The sequence below is a fragment of the Callithrix jacchus genome, chromosome 5 (genome assembly GCF_049354715.1).
Source record: "Callithrix jacchus isolate 240 chromosome 5, calJac240_pri, whole genome shotgun sequence".
Taxonomy (NCBI): domain Eukaryota; kingdom Metazoa; phylum Chordata; class Mammalia; order Primates; family Cebidae; genus Callithrix; species Callithrix jacchus.
The window spans coordinates 28,195,098-28,215,362 of NC_133506.1; the positions used below are offsets into that span (position 1 = coordinate 28,195,098).

Sequence of the window (20,265 nt, forward strand, 5' to 3'; positions counted from 1 at the left end):
GCCTAATGACTTCACACTGCAGTGCAGTGCATTCCTGACCTGTTTGTGGTGGTGCTGGTGTCAACGAGCCTACTGTGCTGCCAGTTGTATAAAAGTATGACACAAACAATAATGTATAGTGTATCAGACATGGAATAACAACAAGTGAGCTTGTTACTGGCTTATTATTGGGCCAGTTGACAAAATTGGATTATGGGCTGTGGAATAGAAAACAAGATTATATCAATGTTAAATATTCTGATTTTGATCATGAACTTTGTTCAAGAACAAGAATGTCCCTGTGCCTTTGGAAATGCTCACTGAATTGCTTAGTGGTAGATAGGCAGGGTGTCCTAACTTACCCTCAAATGATTCAGAAAAAAATAGTATGCTTATATTTAGGTATACACACATATAAACACAAACTCATATATGTAGAAGGAGAGAAAATGATAAATGAGATAAAATGTAAACAATTGGTAAATCTGGCTAAACACTATTAGGGAAATATTTTGTACGATTTTTGTAATGTTCCTGTAAGTATAAAATTCTATCAAAATAAAGCCATGCATGTTGGTGCACACCTTAGTCCCAGCTACCTGGGAGGCTGAGGCAGGAAGTTCACTTGAGCCCAGGAGTTCGATTCCACCCTGAGCAACATAGGCCTCATCTCTCTGTTTTAAAAAACAATTTTTTTAAATTATATCAAAATAAGTTATTGCTCCCTAAAAATAAATCTGGCAACCACCAGAAATACAGCAGGAAGATGAAGGTGACCTTCCTGTTGAATTGAAGCAGATCCTAAAATACACGTTGCCTTTTTTGGGCCCTGCATCTTCCACAGACTTTTATTTTTACACGTCATTAAGGGCCACCTTTTTATAACTCCTGACTTGTTACAGGCCACTAACATTCCATGTACTTATTAATTAGTATATTAGTAGAGTTTGTTGAGGACCCAGAGTTCAGTATTCCAAGAAGTTTGGCAATTGCAAAACAGTTAATAACTACTCGCTGTCACAGAGACTGGTAAATGCTCCTCTTTTTGGGAAGTGAACCTCTGCTAACAGTGTTGTCTCTTGAATTGGGTCCTTATTTTCACGTTCTGTAGTTCTGAAGCATTTACTGTATGCTGCATCATGGTTCCCCACTACTTTTCCTGACTGCACAGATTACCAATCTGATTGTTATTTCTCTCTAGTCCTTGGCTCTGGATTCGTTGTTAAGTTTTGCCTCTCTTAGTGGGTCAGAAATGTTTGAGAATGACTAGTTGAAAGGAGTGACTCAGGGGCACTTCCTTTGGCCCTCCTCAGGTGGCTTTCTCATATCTGAAATGTGCCTTCTTTTATGCTTTGCCTTGGCCTTTAGCATATCAAAAGAGTAAGCTGCTTAGGCCTCCTGTGTCCTCTCTGTGCTGGGTTAGTCATTGCTCTGGTGTTGGTGTGTTAACACTTGTAAACTGGTCTTGAAAATGAAGAATTAAAGGCTTCTCAGACTTACAGGCCTGAGAGTGATTTGCCTCATGTCTCCACCAAATGACTGCTATTGCACAGCCACTCTGAGACCTGCCCCCCCACCCCCCCACCAACCTGCTGAAGTCTCCACCCTCAGAGCCATCTATTTGCAGAAAAAAATGAAAGTAGCTGTTAGATTACACGTTGCCTTTTTTGGGACCTGCATCGTCCAGAGACTTGTTTTTATATGTCATTAAGGGCCACCTTTTTATACCTCCTGATTTGTGACAGGCCTGTTTTAAAATTCGTCTTTGTTATTATACCAGTATAATATATATCAACTTTTTTATTACTAAAATGGAAGACACATGTATTACAAATACTATTCATTGATGAGTTAGAATATTGATTAATATCATTTTGCTATTTAAACCACATGGAACAATGGAAAATTCTTTAAAATGACATAATGGCTTCTTTGGATGGTGAAATGACACTATTCTATAAGGCAGGCTTGACCCAGCAATTTCAGTTCTGGAAAAGTATCCTACTGATGCACTCGCCTGTGTGCAGAGAGACATACACTCAGGGGTAATCACTGCAGCATGATTTGGAGTGGAAGATGGTGGGAAACAAACCAGTGTCCTTCAGTAGCAGACTGTTTACATAAATTATGGTACGTCTATTGAATAGGCTAATATGCAGCTGTTAAAATTGAATATAATAAAAACTATAGTTACATAATGCAAAGTATGTCACTCTCTACGCACATACCTACCAGTGTGTCCTTTCTGCAGGAAACTAGAGTTGCTTTCTCTGGGGAGAACAGCTAGAGGAATAAAGGATCATGGAGGTAGAACTTCTTTTTTCCTCTGTACTTTTTTATCCAGCTGGATCTTCCTGTCCCTCCTCCCTCTATGGGGAGAGATGGGAGGGATGTACTTTTTCTAATCTTTTTTGTTTGTTTGTTTGAGACAGGGTCTTAGTCTGTAGCCCAAGCTGGAGTGCAGTGGTGCCATCATAGCTCACTGCAGCTTTGACTTCCGGGCTCGAGCAGTTCTCCTGTCTCAGTCTCCAAGTAGCTGGCACCACATGTGTGTGCCACCATGCCCAGCTAATATTTATTTATTTTTGAAATGTAGTTTTGCTCTTGTCACCCAGGCTGGAGTGCAGTGGTGTGATCTCGGCTCACTGCAACCTCTGCCTCCCAGGTTCAAGTGATTTTCCTGTATCAGTGCCCCTGAGTAGCTGGGATTGCAGGTGCCTGAATATCCTTTCATTAAAAAAAAATTTTCTTCAATTTTTTATTTTGTAGAGATGGAGTCTTGCTAGTCTCGAACTCCTGGGCTCAAGCCATCCTCCTACCCCAGCCTCCTACCCCTTCCTCCTACCCCAGCCTCCGTGCTGGGAACTTTTTGTAATCTCAGATTAGCTGCATAACTTAATTTCTTTTCTGAGAATTTTGTATTTATTTGTTCATTTTTTTTGGTGACAGCTTTATAATTTATTGTATTCAGAATTGTGTAGCCGTAATAATCACAATCAAGGTGAGCATACTTTCATTCCTGAAAAAGAAACCCCACACCTGTGAGCAATCACTCTTTACCTGCTCCGATTCCTTCTACTCCCCATCACCCACCCCTTCCATTCAGTCCCCAGCCTGGGGCAAACAGTTAACTACTTCTTGCGTCTAAAAATTTGGCTATTCTGAACATTTTCTGTAAATGAAATCTTAGAGTAATTGGTCTTTTGTGACTGGCTTCTCATTTATCATGATATTTTCAAAGTTCATCGCTGATGTAGCAGGTATCAGTAATTCATTTCATAGCTGGAAATTATTCGCTCGTGTGAATGTATTACATTTTATCTAGTCATCTAATGACGGCCATTGGAGTTATTTCCATTCTTGGCTATCATAAATAACATTGCTATGCATATCCTCGTACCAATTTTTGTATAGTCATATGTTACATTCTCCATACCTTTGCCTAGATATGGAATTACTGATCAGATGGTTACTCTGTTTGACTTTTTCAGGAGCTGCCAAACTTTTCTAAAGTGGCTGCACCATTTTATATTCCCATCAGCAGTGTATGATTCTAATTTCTCCACATCCTGGACAACACGTGTTATTGCCTGTTGTAGTGAGTTCTTATAATCTTATGTTGCCTCGGCATCCATTTTAAATCTAAGTTGAACCGTCTCATATCAGAAGCAAGACTCAGTCACCCCTGACACAGTTTGCAGTTCCACCCTCCTCCCCAGTTCCTCGGTGTGGCCAATCCAGATACCTGCCTTACATAGCTACTCTCTGGTGACCACTTCCCTATGGGACAGCTGGATGCAGCCTGCTTGACAGGTCCTTCTGACCTTCGCATCCCCCATAGACCACACCGATATGCCACAGTGGCCACGTCTCACTTACTGGGTAACCTCCCAGAACTCATGCCTGCTTGCTTGAAACTCACCAGTTTAAACTCCCCGGCCGGACACGGTGGCTCACACCTGTAATCCCAGCACTTTGGGAGGCCAAGGCGGGTGGATGACCTGAGGTCAGAAGTTCGAGACCAGCCTAACTAACATAGAGAAACCCCATCTCTACTAAAAATACAAAATTAGCCAGTCATTGTGGTGCATGCCTGTAATCCCATCTACCCAGGAGGCTGAGGCAGGAGAATCGCTTGAACCCAGGAGGTAGAGGTTGCAGTGAGCTGAGACCACGCCACTGCACTCCAGCCTAGGCAACAAGAGTGAAACTGCATCTCAAAAACACAAAAAACTGTCCATGCTGCCTGTGGGAAATCTGTTTGGAAACACCTGGGACCCAAATAAGACATTGGCTCCTGTGTCCTTCCCCACAAACCCCACTTCTACCATGTGAGGATATGGGTCCCTTTTCTCTCTCTCTACTTGTACTCCTGACCTTTGTGTGTTTGGCCTGCAGGCATGCTGTGTACTCCCAGAACCTGTAAGTGATCATGTCTTTATTTCCATGTCATATTTCTCCTGGTTATTGGAGGAGTACTCTCCATCTTGAAGATCTTAAACTAAAGCACCCGTCATTCTTAGGATAAAGTATAACCGTTGCTGTGGACTGAATACTTCTGTGCCCCTGCAAAATTCAGAGATTGAAATTCTAATCCCCAAGGTGATGGTTTTTGAGGATGAGGACTTTGGGAAGTTCTTAGGGCGAGGGGCAGAGCCTTCATGAGTGGGATTAGTTTCCTTATGAAGGAGGCCCAGGGAAATTTGTGTACCCCTTCCACCCTGCAAGCACACAGCAGAAAGATGCTGTCTAAGGGAAAGTAGGCCCTTCCCAGACCCAGAGTCTGCTGGCTCCTATGTTGATCTTGGACTTCTCAGCATCCAGGGCTATCAGAAACAAATGTCTGTTATTTATGCACTGTCCAGTCCATGGTATTTTGTTATAGCAGCCTGAACAGACCAAGATAGCCATCATAGTGGGTAAAGTGATGCCTTATTGTGCTTTTGAATTATGTTTCCCTAATGAGTAATGATATTAAGCATCATTTTGTGTGTTTGTTGGCCATTAATATATCTTCTTTGGAGAAATGGCTATCCAAATCTTTTCCCTACTTTTAAGGGCTGTTTGTCTTTTTATTATTTAGTTATATGACTTCTTTGTGTATTTCAGATACTAGACCCTTATCAGATACATAATTTATTTTCTCCCATTGTGTAGATTATATTTTCACTTTCCTAATGATGTCTTTTCAAAGCAGGTATTTCTTTTTTCAAAAACATATGTTCTGTACTTTATTTTTGAGATGGAGTCTCACAGTGTCGCCCAGGCTGGAGCGCAGTGCCATGATCTCAGCTCACCACAGCAACCTCTGCCTCCTGGGTTCAAGTGATTCTCCTGCCTCAGCCTCCTGAGTAGCTGGGACCACAGACACCTACCACCATGCCCCGCTGAGTTTTGTTATTTTTGGTAGAGACAGGGTTTCACCATGGCAGCCAGGCTGGTCTCGAACTCCTGACCTCAGGTGATCTGCCGGCCTTGGCCTCTCAAAGTGCTGGGATTACAGGTGTGAGCCACTGCACCTGGCTTGCTATCTTTACTATAGTTGTTTTATGAACTATCATTGTTATTAAAATTAAATCATATGGATTTTGCTGCTTTTTTCTCATTCATTATGTAGAAAGCCATGAGTTTTATAAAACATGATAGGTGCTGATTTCAATATTCATGCTTTGTCTGACCTCCTTTTATTTCTGAAGAAAAAAACAACCCAGATACATAATTTTGTTGTTCATACACACTGTGTTTAACTCACATCTCTTTTGTTGCTGCAGGTTGCAGTGCAGGAGGGAATTATTAACTCAGGAATAGCTGCGTCGAGAGGATTCTATCAACCAGCAGCAATCTTTATGGGCCGCCAAATGTCAGCCGTCTCAAGCATGGGAGATTTCAGTACAGAGCACAAATGTCCCCAACCCACAAAGAACTTTTCAATTCCTGACCTACATTCACACCGACAGACAGCCCAGAGCAGTAATGTGACAGACAGCTGTGTAGTACAAACGAGTAGTGACACACAGTGCTTAAATAAGTCTGACAACATACATGGAAAGGCATCTCTTCAGATTGGGGAGAAAACGCCAGTCACAGCCAGTGTGTTGTCTGAGGAGGAACAAACTCATTGCTTGGAGATAGGAAGTAACACACATCATGGCAAGAGTAATTTATCTGAAGGCAAAAAGTCTGCTGAACTCAATTCCCCATTACAGGAAAGATTAAGTCCAGAGAACAGAACCACTGATTTAAAGTGTGACAGTTCCAGCAGATCAGGGGGATCAGAGGGAGAAATACTGACACGGGAACATATTGAAGTTGAGGAAAAAAGAGCCAGCCCACCAGTCTCTCCGATATCAGTTTCAGAATACCGTGGATCTGAAAATAAGTGGTCTCAGGAGAAGCATTCTGCTTGGGAAGGTGTTTCAGGTGGGCCAAGAGGCTGAGTTTGTTTGCTGATTTTTCTGGGCGGTGGTGATTTTTACTTTTTCTGGGTGGCAGTGATCTTATATAAGGACAAAATATACTCTCTAATTATATCTCTATGTCATAAAATAGTGTCTTTGCCAACAAATTCCATTCTAATGAACTCTTGAATGCAAGTGAATTTGCTGATTTTTTAAAAAGCATTTGAACATATGTTTAAGCTTCTAAGTTCTGTAGTGAATTGCAGGCTGCTCCTCCGTGTTTTTGACCAGTGAGTAATTCTGCTGTGTTTCACCTTGCTTCCCCCTAAAGTCAGAGATTGGTAATCAATTCATGTCCCCACTTGCAGATCATCTTGCTCATGGGGACCCAGAGTCACAAAAGCCCTTCAGAAAAATGCAGGAAGAGGAGGAGGAGGAAAGTTGGAGCACCAGCAGTGACCTCACCGTTTCTGTAAGTGAAGATGATCTGATTTTAAAGAGCCCAGAACCACAGCCAAATCCGGATGGCAAGGTGGAGGGAGAAGATGGAATAGAGGCCTTAAAATTAATCCACTCTGAGCAAGAAAGAGATGCCCTATCTACTGAAAAAAGTAATTGTATTTTGCAAACCCTGAGCTCTCCTGATTCAGAAAAGGAATCCTCCACTAATGCACCAATAAGAGAGTAAGCCATTCAATTATTTTTCCTACTGTTCTGTTTTTAATTGTAGACATGTTTAGAGACCATTCCACTGGGGATGTATTGTTGAGCTCTCAGCCATGAGTGTGTAAATTCCTTCAGTCTCATAACTAGTCTTTTAGGTAAGAACTAATTTTCTTTCTTTCTGTCCTTCTTTCTTTCCTTCCTCCCTTCCTTCTTTCTTTCTTTACCAAAATAGCTTAAAAAGTTTGCATATCATTGAATCATGGTGATTGACAGCTTATATACACATAATCCCTGTTTAACTTATAAGTCATTCATTCCCCAACCCCCTACTCTCCAGCCTTTCAGAAAATAAATCTGTGTTGAAGTTTCGGTACCACAGAAGGTGACAGTTAAACTTACTAGGAATGCAACGTCAGAGCCTGAGAACTTTAGACCTAATTAATTTGCTTAATGCTTACATTCGTCGCCATAGTATCGATTTTGTCATCTGATTAAATATGAGTTAATAAGTTCTTCTAGCTGTATGTATTACAAGCATTCCTTTTTTGAATATAAATAGGAAACATTGGAATCTCTAATGTTAAATGGGAACATCAGCTTTATACATTTTGAGAACTTATAATATCTGACTGATAAAAGCTCATACATGCTTTTGTGCTACTGATCAGAGTTCTTGCACTATGGATGAAAGAACCGATATGGTTCCTGTCTTTGGGAAATTTGATTTATGGGGGAGGCAAGCCAAATGGATTTTTCTAATAATAATACTTCCGTCATCAAAGAGGTGCAGGCAGGACATGTTACATCATCATGGACAAGTTAGTGCTTTGGTAGGTAATGCATAGTATACCATAGTATACCTACCCAGGACTCAGTCTTTTTCTGAGGTGAAAAAAATTGAGTATGTGTATGGAATTCCTACTTAACATTTCTCTAAGAGTCAAGAATGTTCATTCTGTCTCCATTTGAATGACTTTTTTTTAATGATCTTGGAGGCATAAAGTCAAGTTCCTTGGAGTTTTGTCATATTGTTTCCCAATAGTTAATGGAAACTATGGGCATATGGGGAATTGTGAATATTTCTCTTAATAAAATGTTCCCAGAATGAAAATGTCAGTCAGCAGTGGTGGTTTCTGTGTCTACATGATCAAATTTGAGACTACTGATTTTCTAGGTAAAAATACTCTCTAGGAGTAGGTTGAAGGTGGTTTTGAATGATGCTAGTTAACTTGCTGACATCACCACTGCATTTGAGGCCCCACATTTTCTTAATTTATTGTTTAGCTGAAGCTCTTTGCCTTTGCTCTGAGGGTTATTAGTCTGAGACCATAGCATCATATTTATGGAGCTAACACTATAACCCCAACAGTTTAGAATTTCAGTTTACTTTAGGATCTGTTGGGGGCCTGGAGAAAAATCACTTGAATGAATTAATTAGCAAAAATGCATAAATGGGACGAGAAGGGCATATAGAAGCATATGATCCAGAATGTAGAATCTGTGCAGCTCCTTGAAGGCTGTATAGGCTTTGAAGGATGAGGAGGAGAAGGGAAAAAACAAATAGAGTTTGGAGGAAAACACGAGAAGGAATGCAGAGCAGAGAACACAGAGGGCATGAGGAGGCAGAGCAAAGGACCCTGTGGGCAAGGAGGGCCTTTTGGAGTTAAGGTTCAAAATGCCACCTGGGTTGAGCTTAAGAAAGGCCTGGGATATTAGGTTGATGAATTGAGGGTTCACTTTCTATGCTTTGTAGAGCCGTTCAAGGTTACTTTAGCAGAAGGACAGTGTGATGAGGCTTGATTTAGGAGGATTAGCCTGACAGCATTAGTTTATTAAGATTAATTATCTGTGTGGTAGGCAGAGGAGTAGATGGCCCCAAGATTCCCATTCCCTGCTGTACGTGCCCTGTGTAGTGTAATCCCTGTGCCTGGAGAGTGGGCAGGATTGGGAGTTTGATGGATTTTACTCCCGTGATGAAGCTATGTCGCATGACAAAGATGAAGGCTACTGCAGATATAATGAAGGTCCCAAATCAGTTGGCTTTGAGCTAGTCAAATAAAAATTATCCCAAGTGGACCTATCTAATCAGATGAGACTTTTTAGAGACTGGGCCTTTACTGAAGTCAGTGGCATGGTCTAAGCTCACTGCAACCTTTGCCTTCTGGGTTCAAGCTATTCCCCTCCTTAACCTCCCAAATAGCTAGGATTACAGATGCCCACCACCATGCCTGGCCAATTTTTGTATTTTGGGTAGAGACCTGGTTTTACCATGTTGGCCAGGCTGGTCTTAAACTCCTGACCTCAAGTGATCTACCCCTCTTGGCCTCCCAAAGTGCTGGGATTAGAGGTATGATCCACTGCATCCAGCCTGAAGCCAGAGAGATTTAAAACAGCTAAGATACTCTCCTGTTTGCCTGAAGAAGCAAACTGTCATCCTGTGGGAAAGATCACATGACAGGAAATTGCCTGCAGCCTCTAGGGGCTGAGGGCCTCAAGTTTTGCAACCCCAAGGAAATTGATTCTGTGGACAACCAGTGAGCTTGGAAGAGGTCCCTGAGCCTTAGATGAGATTGCATTTCCAGCAGACACCTTAATTTCAGCCTGGTGAGGCCTTGAGCAGATGACCCCACTCACCCAGATCCAGACTCCTGTCTCATGGGAACAATTAAATAATACATTTATGGTACTTTGTGATACAGCAGTAAGAAAATTAATAAACTCATTTGAAGAATTGGAAGCTAGGATTGTATGGATTGAAGTGTCTACCCATAATGACTGGAAACAAGCTAAATTGGACACGTTCAGGGTTCGTTGTGGGAACACATGGTAACAAGGTATCTGAGTGCGTGATCCAGCAGCCAAGGTAACCTGTGCTTCCCCTCACCTTGTATCCTCACCATCTGAGCAAGAGCGTTTTCACACTGTGGTAGGCAGTGGTAGAACATTATAGACTAATAGGGACTTTAAAAGTGGATGTGCCTATCCACATTAACCAGCAAGCAGTTTCTCGTGCTAGTGGGTTTTTTGTTTCACTTTTTTTTTTTTTTTTTGAGATGGAGTTTTTGCTCTTGTCACCCAGGCTGGAGTGCAATGGCATGATCTTGGCTTACTGCAACCTCCGCCACCCGGTTCAAGCATTCTTGTGCCTCAGCCTCCTGAATAGCTGGGATGACAGACGTGTGCCAGCACATCCAACTAATTTTGTATTTTTAATAGAGATGGGGTTTCACCATGTTGGCCAGGCTGGTCTCGAACTCCTAACCTCAGGAGATTTTCCCACCTCCAAAGTGCTGGAATTACAGGCATGAGCCATGCACCCAGCCTGCTTTGTTTTATGTATCAATGCATAATGATATGTATCCACCTTTACAGTATCATTAAAAAATAGTTTATCTGCTTGAAAATCACCTGTGCTCCATCTACTCACCCCTCTTCCTTTAACTCCACTTGAACCCCTGGCAAGCACTGATCTTTTTAGTGTCTTGTCTTTTCTAGAATGTTGAGTAGTAGGAATTATGTAACAAGTAGTCTTACCAGATTTGCTTTTTTCACTTAGTCATGTATATTTAAGGTTCTTCCAAGTCTTTTTATGGCTTCATACCTTATTTATTTTTAGCGCTTAGTAATACTCCATTGTCTGGGTGTACCACAGTTTATCCATTCACTGAGGAATATCTTGGTGGCTTCTAGGTTTTGCTAATTATGAATAAAGCTGCCATAAATATCGCTGCAGGTTTTTGTGCGAACCTAAGTTTTTAACTCATTTGAGTAAATACCAAGGAGTGTCATTGCTAGATGATATGTAAGTCTATTTTTGGTTTGGTGTTGTTTATTTTTTTATTTTTTATTTTCGTGGGTACATAGTAGGTATCTATATATTTATGGGGTACATGAAATTTTTTTTTTTTTTTTGAGACGGAGTTTCGCTCTGGTTACCCAGGCTGGAGTGCAATGGCGCGATCTCGGCTCACCGCAATCTCCGCCTCCTGGGTTCAGGCAATTCTCCTGCCTCAGCCTCCCAAGCAGCTGGGATTACAGGCACGCACCACCGTGCCCAGCTAATTTTTTGTAATTTTAGTAGAGACGGGGTTTCACCATGTTGACCAAGATGGTCTCGATCTGCTGACCTCGTGATCCACCTGCCTCGGCCTGCCAAAGTGCTGGGATTACAGGCTTGAGCCACTGCGCCCGGCCTACGTGAAATATTTTGATACACATGGTAAATGGGGTATCCATCCCCTGAAGCCTTTATCCTTTGTGTTACAAACAATCCAGTTATACTCTTTCAGTTATTTTTAAATGTACAATTATTATTCACTATAGTCATCCTGTTGTGCTGTCAAATACTAGATCTTATTCATTCTTTCTAACTTATCTTTTTATACTCATTAACCTTCCCCAACTCCCCTCACCCCAAACCCTACTACCCTTCCCAGCCTCTGGTAACTATCTTTCTTTCTACTCTGTCTCCGTGAGTTCAAACGTTTTAAATTTTAGCTCTCCCAAATAAATGAGAACATGCAAAGTTTGTCTTTCCATGCCTGGCTTGTATCACTTAACATAATGACCTCCAGTTCCATCTATGTTGTTGTAAATGATAGGATCTTATTCTTTCCTGTGCTAAATAGGTAAGTCTGTGTTCAGCTTTGTAAAAAACTGCTGTGCCATTTTGCATTATCACTAGCAATGAAGGAGAGTTCTTGTTGCTCTGTCTTGTCAGCATTTGGTATTGTCAGTTTTTAAAATTTTAGCCATTCTAAAAGGTGTTTAGTGGTATGTGAATGTTTTAATTTGTAGTTCCCTAATGACATGTGATGTGGAACATCTTTTCGTATGCTTATTTGCCATCTGTATATCTTCTTTAATGAGATGGCTGTTCAGATCTCTCACCCATTTTTAATTCAATTATTTTCTTACTGTTGAGTTTTAATAGCTCTTTCTGTATTTTGGATACCAGTCCTTTATCAGGGGGATAGTGTGTCTTGCAGATATTGTCTCCCAGTCTATGGCTTGTCTTTTCCTTTGAAAAGTGACTTTTACAGAGCAGAAGTTTTAAATTTTATTTTTAAAAATGTATTTTGTTTGTTTGTTTGAGACAGGGTCACACTCTGTTGCCCAGGCTGGAGTGCAGTGGTAAGATCATGGCCCATTGCATCCTCAACCTCCCCAAGCTCAGGTGATCCTGCCACCTCAGCCTCCTGAGTAGCTGGGACCACAGATGCATGCCACCATACCTGGCTAATTTTTTATAAATTTTTTATAGAGATGTGGTTTCGCCATGTTGCCCAGGCTGGTCTTGAGCTCCTGGGGTCAAGCAATCTGCCTGCCTTGGCTTTCCAAAGTGCTGGGATTACAGGCATGAGCTTGTATTACCACACCTGGCTTAAATTTTAATAAATATATTTTAATGGATTGCACTTTGGGTGTTGTATCTAAAGACTTATCACCAAACCCAAGGTCACCTAGATTTTCTCCTATACAATTATCTAGAGATTTTTTAGTTTTACATTTTACATGTAGATTTATGATTCATTTTGACTTAATTTTTGTGCAAGATATAAAGTCATTGTCTAGATTCAAAAAAATATATATATATATTTTGCATGTGTATGTCCATTTTTCAAGCACCATTTCTTAAAAACTGTCTTTTTTCTATTGAATTTTCTTGGTTCTTTGTAAAAGATTAGTTGTCTATATTTGTGTACATCTATTTTGGAGCTCACCATCCTGTTCCATCGGTCTGCTTGTCTATTCTTTCACTAGTACCACACCCTCCTGATTATCGCAACTTTATTTTCGGCCTGGATGTCATATATATTGCCAGTCCTCTGACTTTCATTCAGTACAGTGTTGTCTCCTCTGGGTCTTTTGCCTTTACATATAAACTGTAGAACTAGTTTTTTTTAATATCAAAACAGTTACTGAAATTTTGATTTTGATTGTATTGAGTCCAGAAATCAAGTTAGGAAAGAACTGACATCTTAAAAATATTGAACCTTGTTGTGTGTGAATATGGAACATCTCTCCATTTATTTATATTTTTTGACTTCTTTCATCAGAGTTCTGTCATTTTGTTGATGTGACTCTGACACATATATTGTTGATTTATCCTTAAGGTTTTTTGGTGCTAATGTAGTAAATAAAAGATACTGTGCTTCTGATTTTAAGTTCCAGTTGTTTATTGCTGGCATATGTGAAAGCAATTGACCTTATATCCTGCAACTTTGCTGTAATTGCTTATTGGCGCCAAGAGATTTTTGGTCAGTTTGGTATTTTCTGCATATAAAAACATGTTGCCTGCAAACAAAGGTTTATTCATTCCCAATCTGTATGTTTTTTATTTTCTTTTCTTATTGCCTTAGCTTGGACTAATTGTATTGACTGGGTGTGATCAGAAGGGACAGCCTTACCTTGTTCTTGATTTTATAGGGAAAGCATCTTGCTCCTCACCATTAAATGTGATGTTAGCTGTATGTAGCTTTTTGTAGATTTTCTTTATCAAGTTGAGGAAGTTCCCCTCTTCCCCTCTATTTCTAGTTTGCCGAGAGTTTTATCATGAATGGATGTTGGCTTTTGTCAGGTGCCTTTTTTTCACTTAATGATATGATCATATGGTTTTTCTTCTTTAGCTTGTTGATATAAAGGATTATACTTACTGATTTCATATGTTGAATCAGCCTTGTATACCTGGGATAAATCCCACTTGGTCACAGTATGTAATTTTCTTATATGGTGTTAGATTCAATTTGCTCATGTTTTGTTATGGATTTTTGCCTCTATGTTTATGAGGGATTGTTCAGTCGTTTTCCTTTGTTGTGATATCTTTATCTGGTTTTGGTGTCAGAATAATGCTCACTTTATGGAATGAGTGGGAATTATTCCCTCTGTTCCTATTGTTCTGGAAGACAGTATAAAGAATTGGTATAATTTCTTTCTTAAATGTTTGATAGCAATCACTGCTGAATTTAGGTCTGGTTTTGGAAGGTTAAATATTGATTAAATTTCTCTAATAGGTATTAGAGAAATCTAATATCATAACCTATTCAGATTATGTTTCTCTTTGTGTGAGTTTTGGTAGATTGTGTCCTTCAAGGAGTTGGTCCATTTTATCTAAGTTATCAAAATTTGGACATAGAGTTGCTCATAGTACTCCTTTATTATCCTTTTAATAGCCTTGGGATTAGTAATGACGATCATTGCTGGTATTTGTATCTTCTGATATTTCTTTTGTCTTTTTTCCTAGCTTCTTTGGTGTTACGGACTGAATGTTTGTGTCTCTCCCCAACCCCCCAAATTCAGGTTATAAAAGTTAAATGAGGTCACACAGGTGAGATCCCTTATAAGAAGGTGCTTGTGCTCTTGTAAGAAGAGAGACACCAGATCTCTTTCTTCCATCGTGTGAGAGTACAGCAAGAAGGCTGCCATCTGCAGGCCTCAGCAGGAACTGAGCTGGCCGGCCCCTTGACTTTGGACTGCCAGCCTCGAGGGCTATGAGATACAATTTGATTGTTAAGCCACCCAGTCTATGGTATTTTGTTTGGTCTGAAAGCATACTTCTTAGGACTACTCTTTTAAATTCGTTGGGGTGTGTTTTATGGCCCAAAATGTGTCCTGTCTTGGTGAATGTTCCAGGTGGGTTTAAGAAGAATGTGTATTTTGCTGTTATTGGATGAAATAGCCTATAAATATCAATTAGATCTAGTTGATTAATGGTACTATTCAGTTCAACCATATCCTTACTGTCTGCCTGCCCGCTGGATCTGTCAGTTACTGACAGAAGTGTGTGCAGCTCTCCAGCTGTAGTAGAGACTGAGTTACCTATTTCTCTTTACAGCTCTGCTAATTTTTGCCTAAGTATTTTGATGCTCCTTTGTTAAGCACATACACATTAAGGATGTTAATGATATTCCTAGGTATTGATTTTTGGGTATTTATCCTGCTTGGTGTTCTCTGAGCTCCTTGGTTCTGTAATTTGGGATATGTCGTTGATTTTGGGAATTTCTCAGCCATTATTACTTCAAATATTTCTTCTACTCCTTTTTCTTTCTTCCCCTTCTGGTATTCCCATTGCATATATTTGCACCCTTTGAAATTGTTTCACAGTTCTTGGATATTCTGTTCCAGTTTTTAATTTTTTTCTTTCCACTTCGGGTTGGGAGGTTTGTATTGATGTATCTTCAGACTCACTGATTCTTACCTTAACTATGTCTAGTCTGCTGGTGCCCACCACAGGCATTCTGTATTGAGTTTGATGTTTACTTTTGTTTTCAAAGTTTATAGACCATCTAAATTAATTATTCTTTCTAAGCCCTTATATTAAATAATCAAACTACTCTCCCTTCCAATTAGAGTACCATAATTGAAAATACCATTCTATAATTCCATTTTGATTCAACCAAAATTTCCTGGACACCTGCTGTGCCAAAAGTTCTCATCTGTTAGTTGTGAGGTTATAGCAGTTTAAAACAGAATGTGAATTCTTCTGTATCCTCTTGTCAAAAGATGGGTCTCCGTCCACTTCCTTTGAATCTGGGTGAGCTTATGACTGTTTCGACAGAATGGAACATGGTAAAATTGTTGCTATGTGACTTCTTTTTGGTTTTTTTTTTTTTGAAACGGAGTCTTGCTCTGTTGCCCAGGCTGGAGTGCAGTAGTGCGGCTCGGCTCACTGCAAGTTCTGCCTCCTGGGTTCAAGCAATTCTTCTGCCTCAGCCTCCCGAGTAGCTGGGATTACAGGTGCATAACACCATGCCCAGCTAATTTTGTATTTTTACTAGAGATGGGGTTTCACCATGTTGGCCAGGCTCATCTCGAACTCCTGACCACCGGTGACCCACCTGCCTTGGCCTCCCAAAGTGCTGGGATTACAGGTGTGAGCCACCACACCATGCCTGTTGATATATGACTTTTGAGGTTGAGTTATATTTAAAAGGCCTTGCAATTTTTACCCTATTCGCTGGAACTCTTACTGCGGGAACCATGAGCCACCATACTGGAAGTCTGATCATTCCAGGGCTGCTACGAAATTATGTGTAGGTGCCCCAGTCCATAGTCCTTGCTGAGCCTTATCCTTCCAGTCATCCCCACCAAGGTGCCAGGCATGTTGGCAAAGCCTTCTTGGACTCTCCAGACAAGTCCATCCACAGGCTAAATATTCTTAATAATATGTGAAACAGAAGAATCATCCAGCCACTCCCTGCCTGATTTCCACAAAAGCGTGCGATATAATGACTTGGTTGTTGTTTTAAGCTACTAAGTTTTGAGGTAGTTTGTTGTGAGTCTATAGAAAATGTGAAAAGGGCTACATTCTTTTAACATTACATCTGGAGCACCTGCTCTGTGCTGGGCATTGTTCTTGCTCTTATGGTATTTATGATCGTGCCTGTGGAGGAGAGGAAGGAATTATAAACCAGTGAACAATCTGTATGAAAAGTATTATGACAAAAGGCCAGGCGCGGTGACTAACGTATGATCCCAGCATTTTAAGAAGCTGAGGCAGATGGATTGCTTGCGCTCAGGAGTTCGAGACCAGCCTGGGCAACATGGTGAAACCTCGTCTCCACAAAAGATGCAAAAAAATTAGCCAGGTGTGGTGGTGCACGCTTGAGCTATTTGGGGAGACTGAGGCAGGAAGATCACTTAAACCCAGGAGGTTCAGATTGCAGTGAGCCAAGATCGTGCCACTGCACTCCAGCCTGCATGACAAAGTGAGACCCTGTCTCAAAAAAAAAAGTATTATGATGAAGAATAAGCAGATTAAGTAGATAGAGAAGGAATGGGTGCATTTTAATATAGGATATAAGATGGTGGAGAAAGGTCTCTGTGGGAAGATGGTAGTTGAGTAGGACCTGAAGTGAGAGAGTTGGTAAGCCACATTCAGTTGTGCCTATGCCTTCTCTATCCACTTAACCTGATCTATTCTGGTGCGATCTCAGCTCACAGCAACCTCTGCCTCCTGGGTTCAAGCAATTTTCCTGCCTCAGCCTCCTGAGTAGCTTGGATTACAGGCGCACACCACCACACCCGGCGAATTTTTTTGTATTTTTAGTAGAGGTGGGGTTTCACTCTGTTGCACAGACTGGTCTTGAATCCTGACCTCGTGATCTGCCCGCCTTGGCCTCCCAAAGAGTGGGGATTACAGGTGTGAGCCACTGTGCTCAGCCTATGTGTTTGTTTCTTAGTTTGGGCTTCCTCTCTTCTCTAGGGGAGAGAGGAGAGCAGGATGGGATATGTCTTGAGAAAGAGCAAACTGGGCACAGGGAACCACAGTACAGAGGCCATACAGTGGGAGCATACTGTTTCCTGGAACAGTAAAGTGGCTGGTGCACCTGAATTTGGACAGGTGATGGGGAGAAGGGAGAGGCTGCAGTCAGAGAGCATAAGTGTGCCACATCATGAAGGGTCAGTAGGCTGAAGGAAGGACTTTGGATTGAACCTCAAGTGGAATGAAGAATCACTTTGGCCACTTATGGAAAATAAACTGGGGGAAAGGAGAATATTGCAGAGATCCTGTAGAGAGGTGCTGTTGCTTTGGACTGTGGTGGCAGCAGTGGGGTGGTGAGAAGTGGTCAGATTCTGGATATATTTTTGTATAAAAGAACCAGCTGGATTCTTTATGGATTGGGCATGGGTTATGAAAAGGGAGCAGAAGGATGACTCCAAGGTTTGGGGGCAGAGTGACCAGGAGAGTAACCATCGAGTTATTTATTGAGATACGGAACAAGTAGGATGCACAGACTTGAGGGAAAGAAAACAAAGAAGTTTCTGGGTATGTTACATTTGAGATGCTAGAGAAATAAATTTGTAAATCATCAGGGTATAAATGCATTTTAAAGCCATGGGCCCTAAGAACAACACTAGAGAGTAAATATAAATAGGAAAGCGGCCCAGGGCATGACTCCACATTCAGGGTCGGGAAGATCAGAAGGAATGAGAAGATGCCGCAGGGAAGAATGAGGAGAACCAAGAGGGGTCTTTGTGCTGCAGGTGCCAAGTAGAGTGTTTCAGATGAGGTTTAGAAAGCTTAAATAACTTGCCCAAGTCACAGAGGTGCAGCTAGGGTCTAAACTAACAGTCTAATGCCAGAATGCATGCTCTTATTTTCCGTTTTCCACCACCTAAATCACAACCATAATGGTGGTATATCCTTCAATATTACTGACTCCATGCCAGGCACTGTTTTAACACCTTTATTTATAATAATTTAATCCTATTATCATCATCATTTTACAGATGAAGAAACTGAGGCACAGGGAGTTATGTGATATATGGAAAGTCATAAAACAGCTGTGTGTGCGCCAAACTGGCCCTCTGTGTCTGGAGTTCGTGTTCTTAACGGGTACCCTATGCTGTCTCCCAGTAAATCTTTGCTACCTAGATAGTAGGAGTGTCATCAAGGATAATATTTTATAAGCTTAAACAGGAAGCTCAAGAAGCAAATTAGATTCTTTAGTTAGAAAAAGAAAAAAGAAAAGAAATTAAGCGGCGGCAATTTGACCTTTTGCTCCATCCATATTGATTTTTGTGCTTTCCAGCCTCAAATAGGCCGATGAAGTGCTATGTGCCTTTCTTCAAGCTTGAGCAGAGCACTTGCAAAGTTTCTTTGTTCCCTCTCCCCCTGGAGTGTGACTGAAAACAGAATGTAATGCTGCCTTTTAAACTAAGTCACATGAAAGCCTTGGTTTCTCAAGGTCATAAAAATGTGATGGCATAGATTGAATCCCATCCAGTGATTTTAATTTAGCCCCTCTTCAAAGTTAAATGTAGGAAAGAAGTTATTGCATCTGAGAAAAATTTGTTGCTGAAAGTCATGTGCCTGTAATAATAGCTTTGTACTGTGTTCTTTTAGAATTGACCCTAAATTCGCTTTATGAGGAGCTGGAAGCATATTTAGAAATCCAGCTTTCCTGCAGATGTGCTGCTGCCTTCGAATGTCTGTTCTCAGCTGTCTGTTTTCATCAGCACAGTTGCTTGTTTTTCTTGAACGTGACCTTTGCCCCTCAACACAGGTGGCCCCTGAGCCTTTTCTTGCCACCACACAGATTCTGGCCTTTGTTCCCAAAGTAAGGCTATGCATTATACTTCTGGCAAAACAACCCAGTGCCGGTAGGTGTGGCTATCAGAGGATTCCCTTTGTTTTCTACCTGTCACTTCATTCTTGTCTTGCCTGTGCTTTTCCCGTTAGCTCATCTAGTTTGATCTGAAAAATCTAAGACTTTCATTATGCTTATTTTGGTTTAAATTTTCAAAGGTCCAAACCAGGTTTCTGAGAAGGGAGTAGTCCTGAGACGTGATCCTCAGCAAAATGGGCAATGATCATAATCGCAGTCACTGTTACCTGGTGTCTGTAGGAGGTGTTAAAAGGAGTCTCCATTGGCCAACGTGAATGAACCCAGTTCCCCATCCTTTGCCAGTCACCTCACCATATGGGCTTCTAGCCTCAGTCAGAAGAACATGAGTGACAAGGAGCAAAGGCAGGGCTTAGATAGGAACTGAGAAGCACTTGTAAAGGTCACAGCTCAGGTCAGGGCACAGGTCACTAGAAGACTGAGACTTAATCCACAGACCATAAAGGCTTCCCCTCCCCCATACCTTGCCACCACATCAATAGGGATTCTGTATAGTAGCAGGAAACTGTTGTACAACTGAATGAACCACATGTCTCAGACCTTAGTTAAGAAGTCTCTAGGAGGCCAGGCATGGTGGCTTGCTCACGCCTATAATCCCAAAACTTTGGGAGGCCAAGGCAGGTGTATCACTTTCGGTCAGGAGTTTGAGACCAGTCTGGCCAATGTGGTGAAACCCAGTCTCTACCAAAAAATACAAAAATTAGCTGGTCATGATGGTGTTTCTGTAGTCCCAGCTACTCAGGAGGCTGAAGTAGGAGGATCACTTGAACCCAGAAGGCAGAGGTTGCAGTGAGCCAAGATTGTGCCACTGTACTCCAGCCTGTGCAACAGAGTAAGACCATGTCTGAAAAAGAAAGTGGGCCGGGCACGGTGGCTCATGCCTATAATCTCAGCACTTTGGGAGACCAAAATGAGTGGATCACCTGAGGTCAGGATTTTGAGACCAACCTGGCCCACAGGGCAAAACCCCGTCTCTACTAAAAATACGAAAATTAGCTGGCCATGGTGGCGGGTGCCTGTAATTCCAGCTAATTGAGAGGCTGAGGCACAAGAATCACTTGAACCCAGGAGGCAGAGTTTGCAGTGAGCCGAGA

General features: G+C 41.3%; 1 protein-coding gene across 13 annotated transcripts in view; it reads left to right on the forward strand.

Moving 5' to 3' along the window:
- The window catches only part of KIZ (kizuna centrosomal protein), a 111,555-nt gene that overhangs the window by 30,912 nt on the left and 60,378 nt on the right, over nt 1-20,265 (forward strand). For 12 of the 13 annotated variants that reach the window (XM_078371505.1, XM_035298467.3, XM_078371506.1 and 9 more), the window contains 2 exons: nt 5,751-6,399; nt 6,746-7,061. In XM_078371505.1, the coding sequence (XP_078227631.1) occupies nt 5,751-6,399; nt 6,746-7,061 (965 nt within the window). Of the gene's footprint in view, nt 1-3,470; nt 3,578-5,750; nt 6,400-6,745; nt 7,062-20,265 lie in introns of all 13 variants that reach the window. The other variant, XM_078371510.1, reaches the window with a different exon arrangement.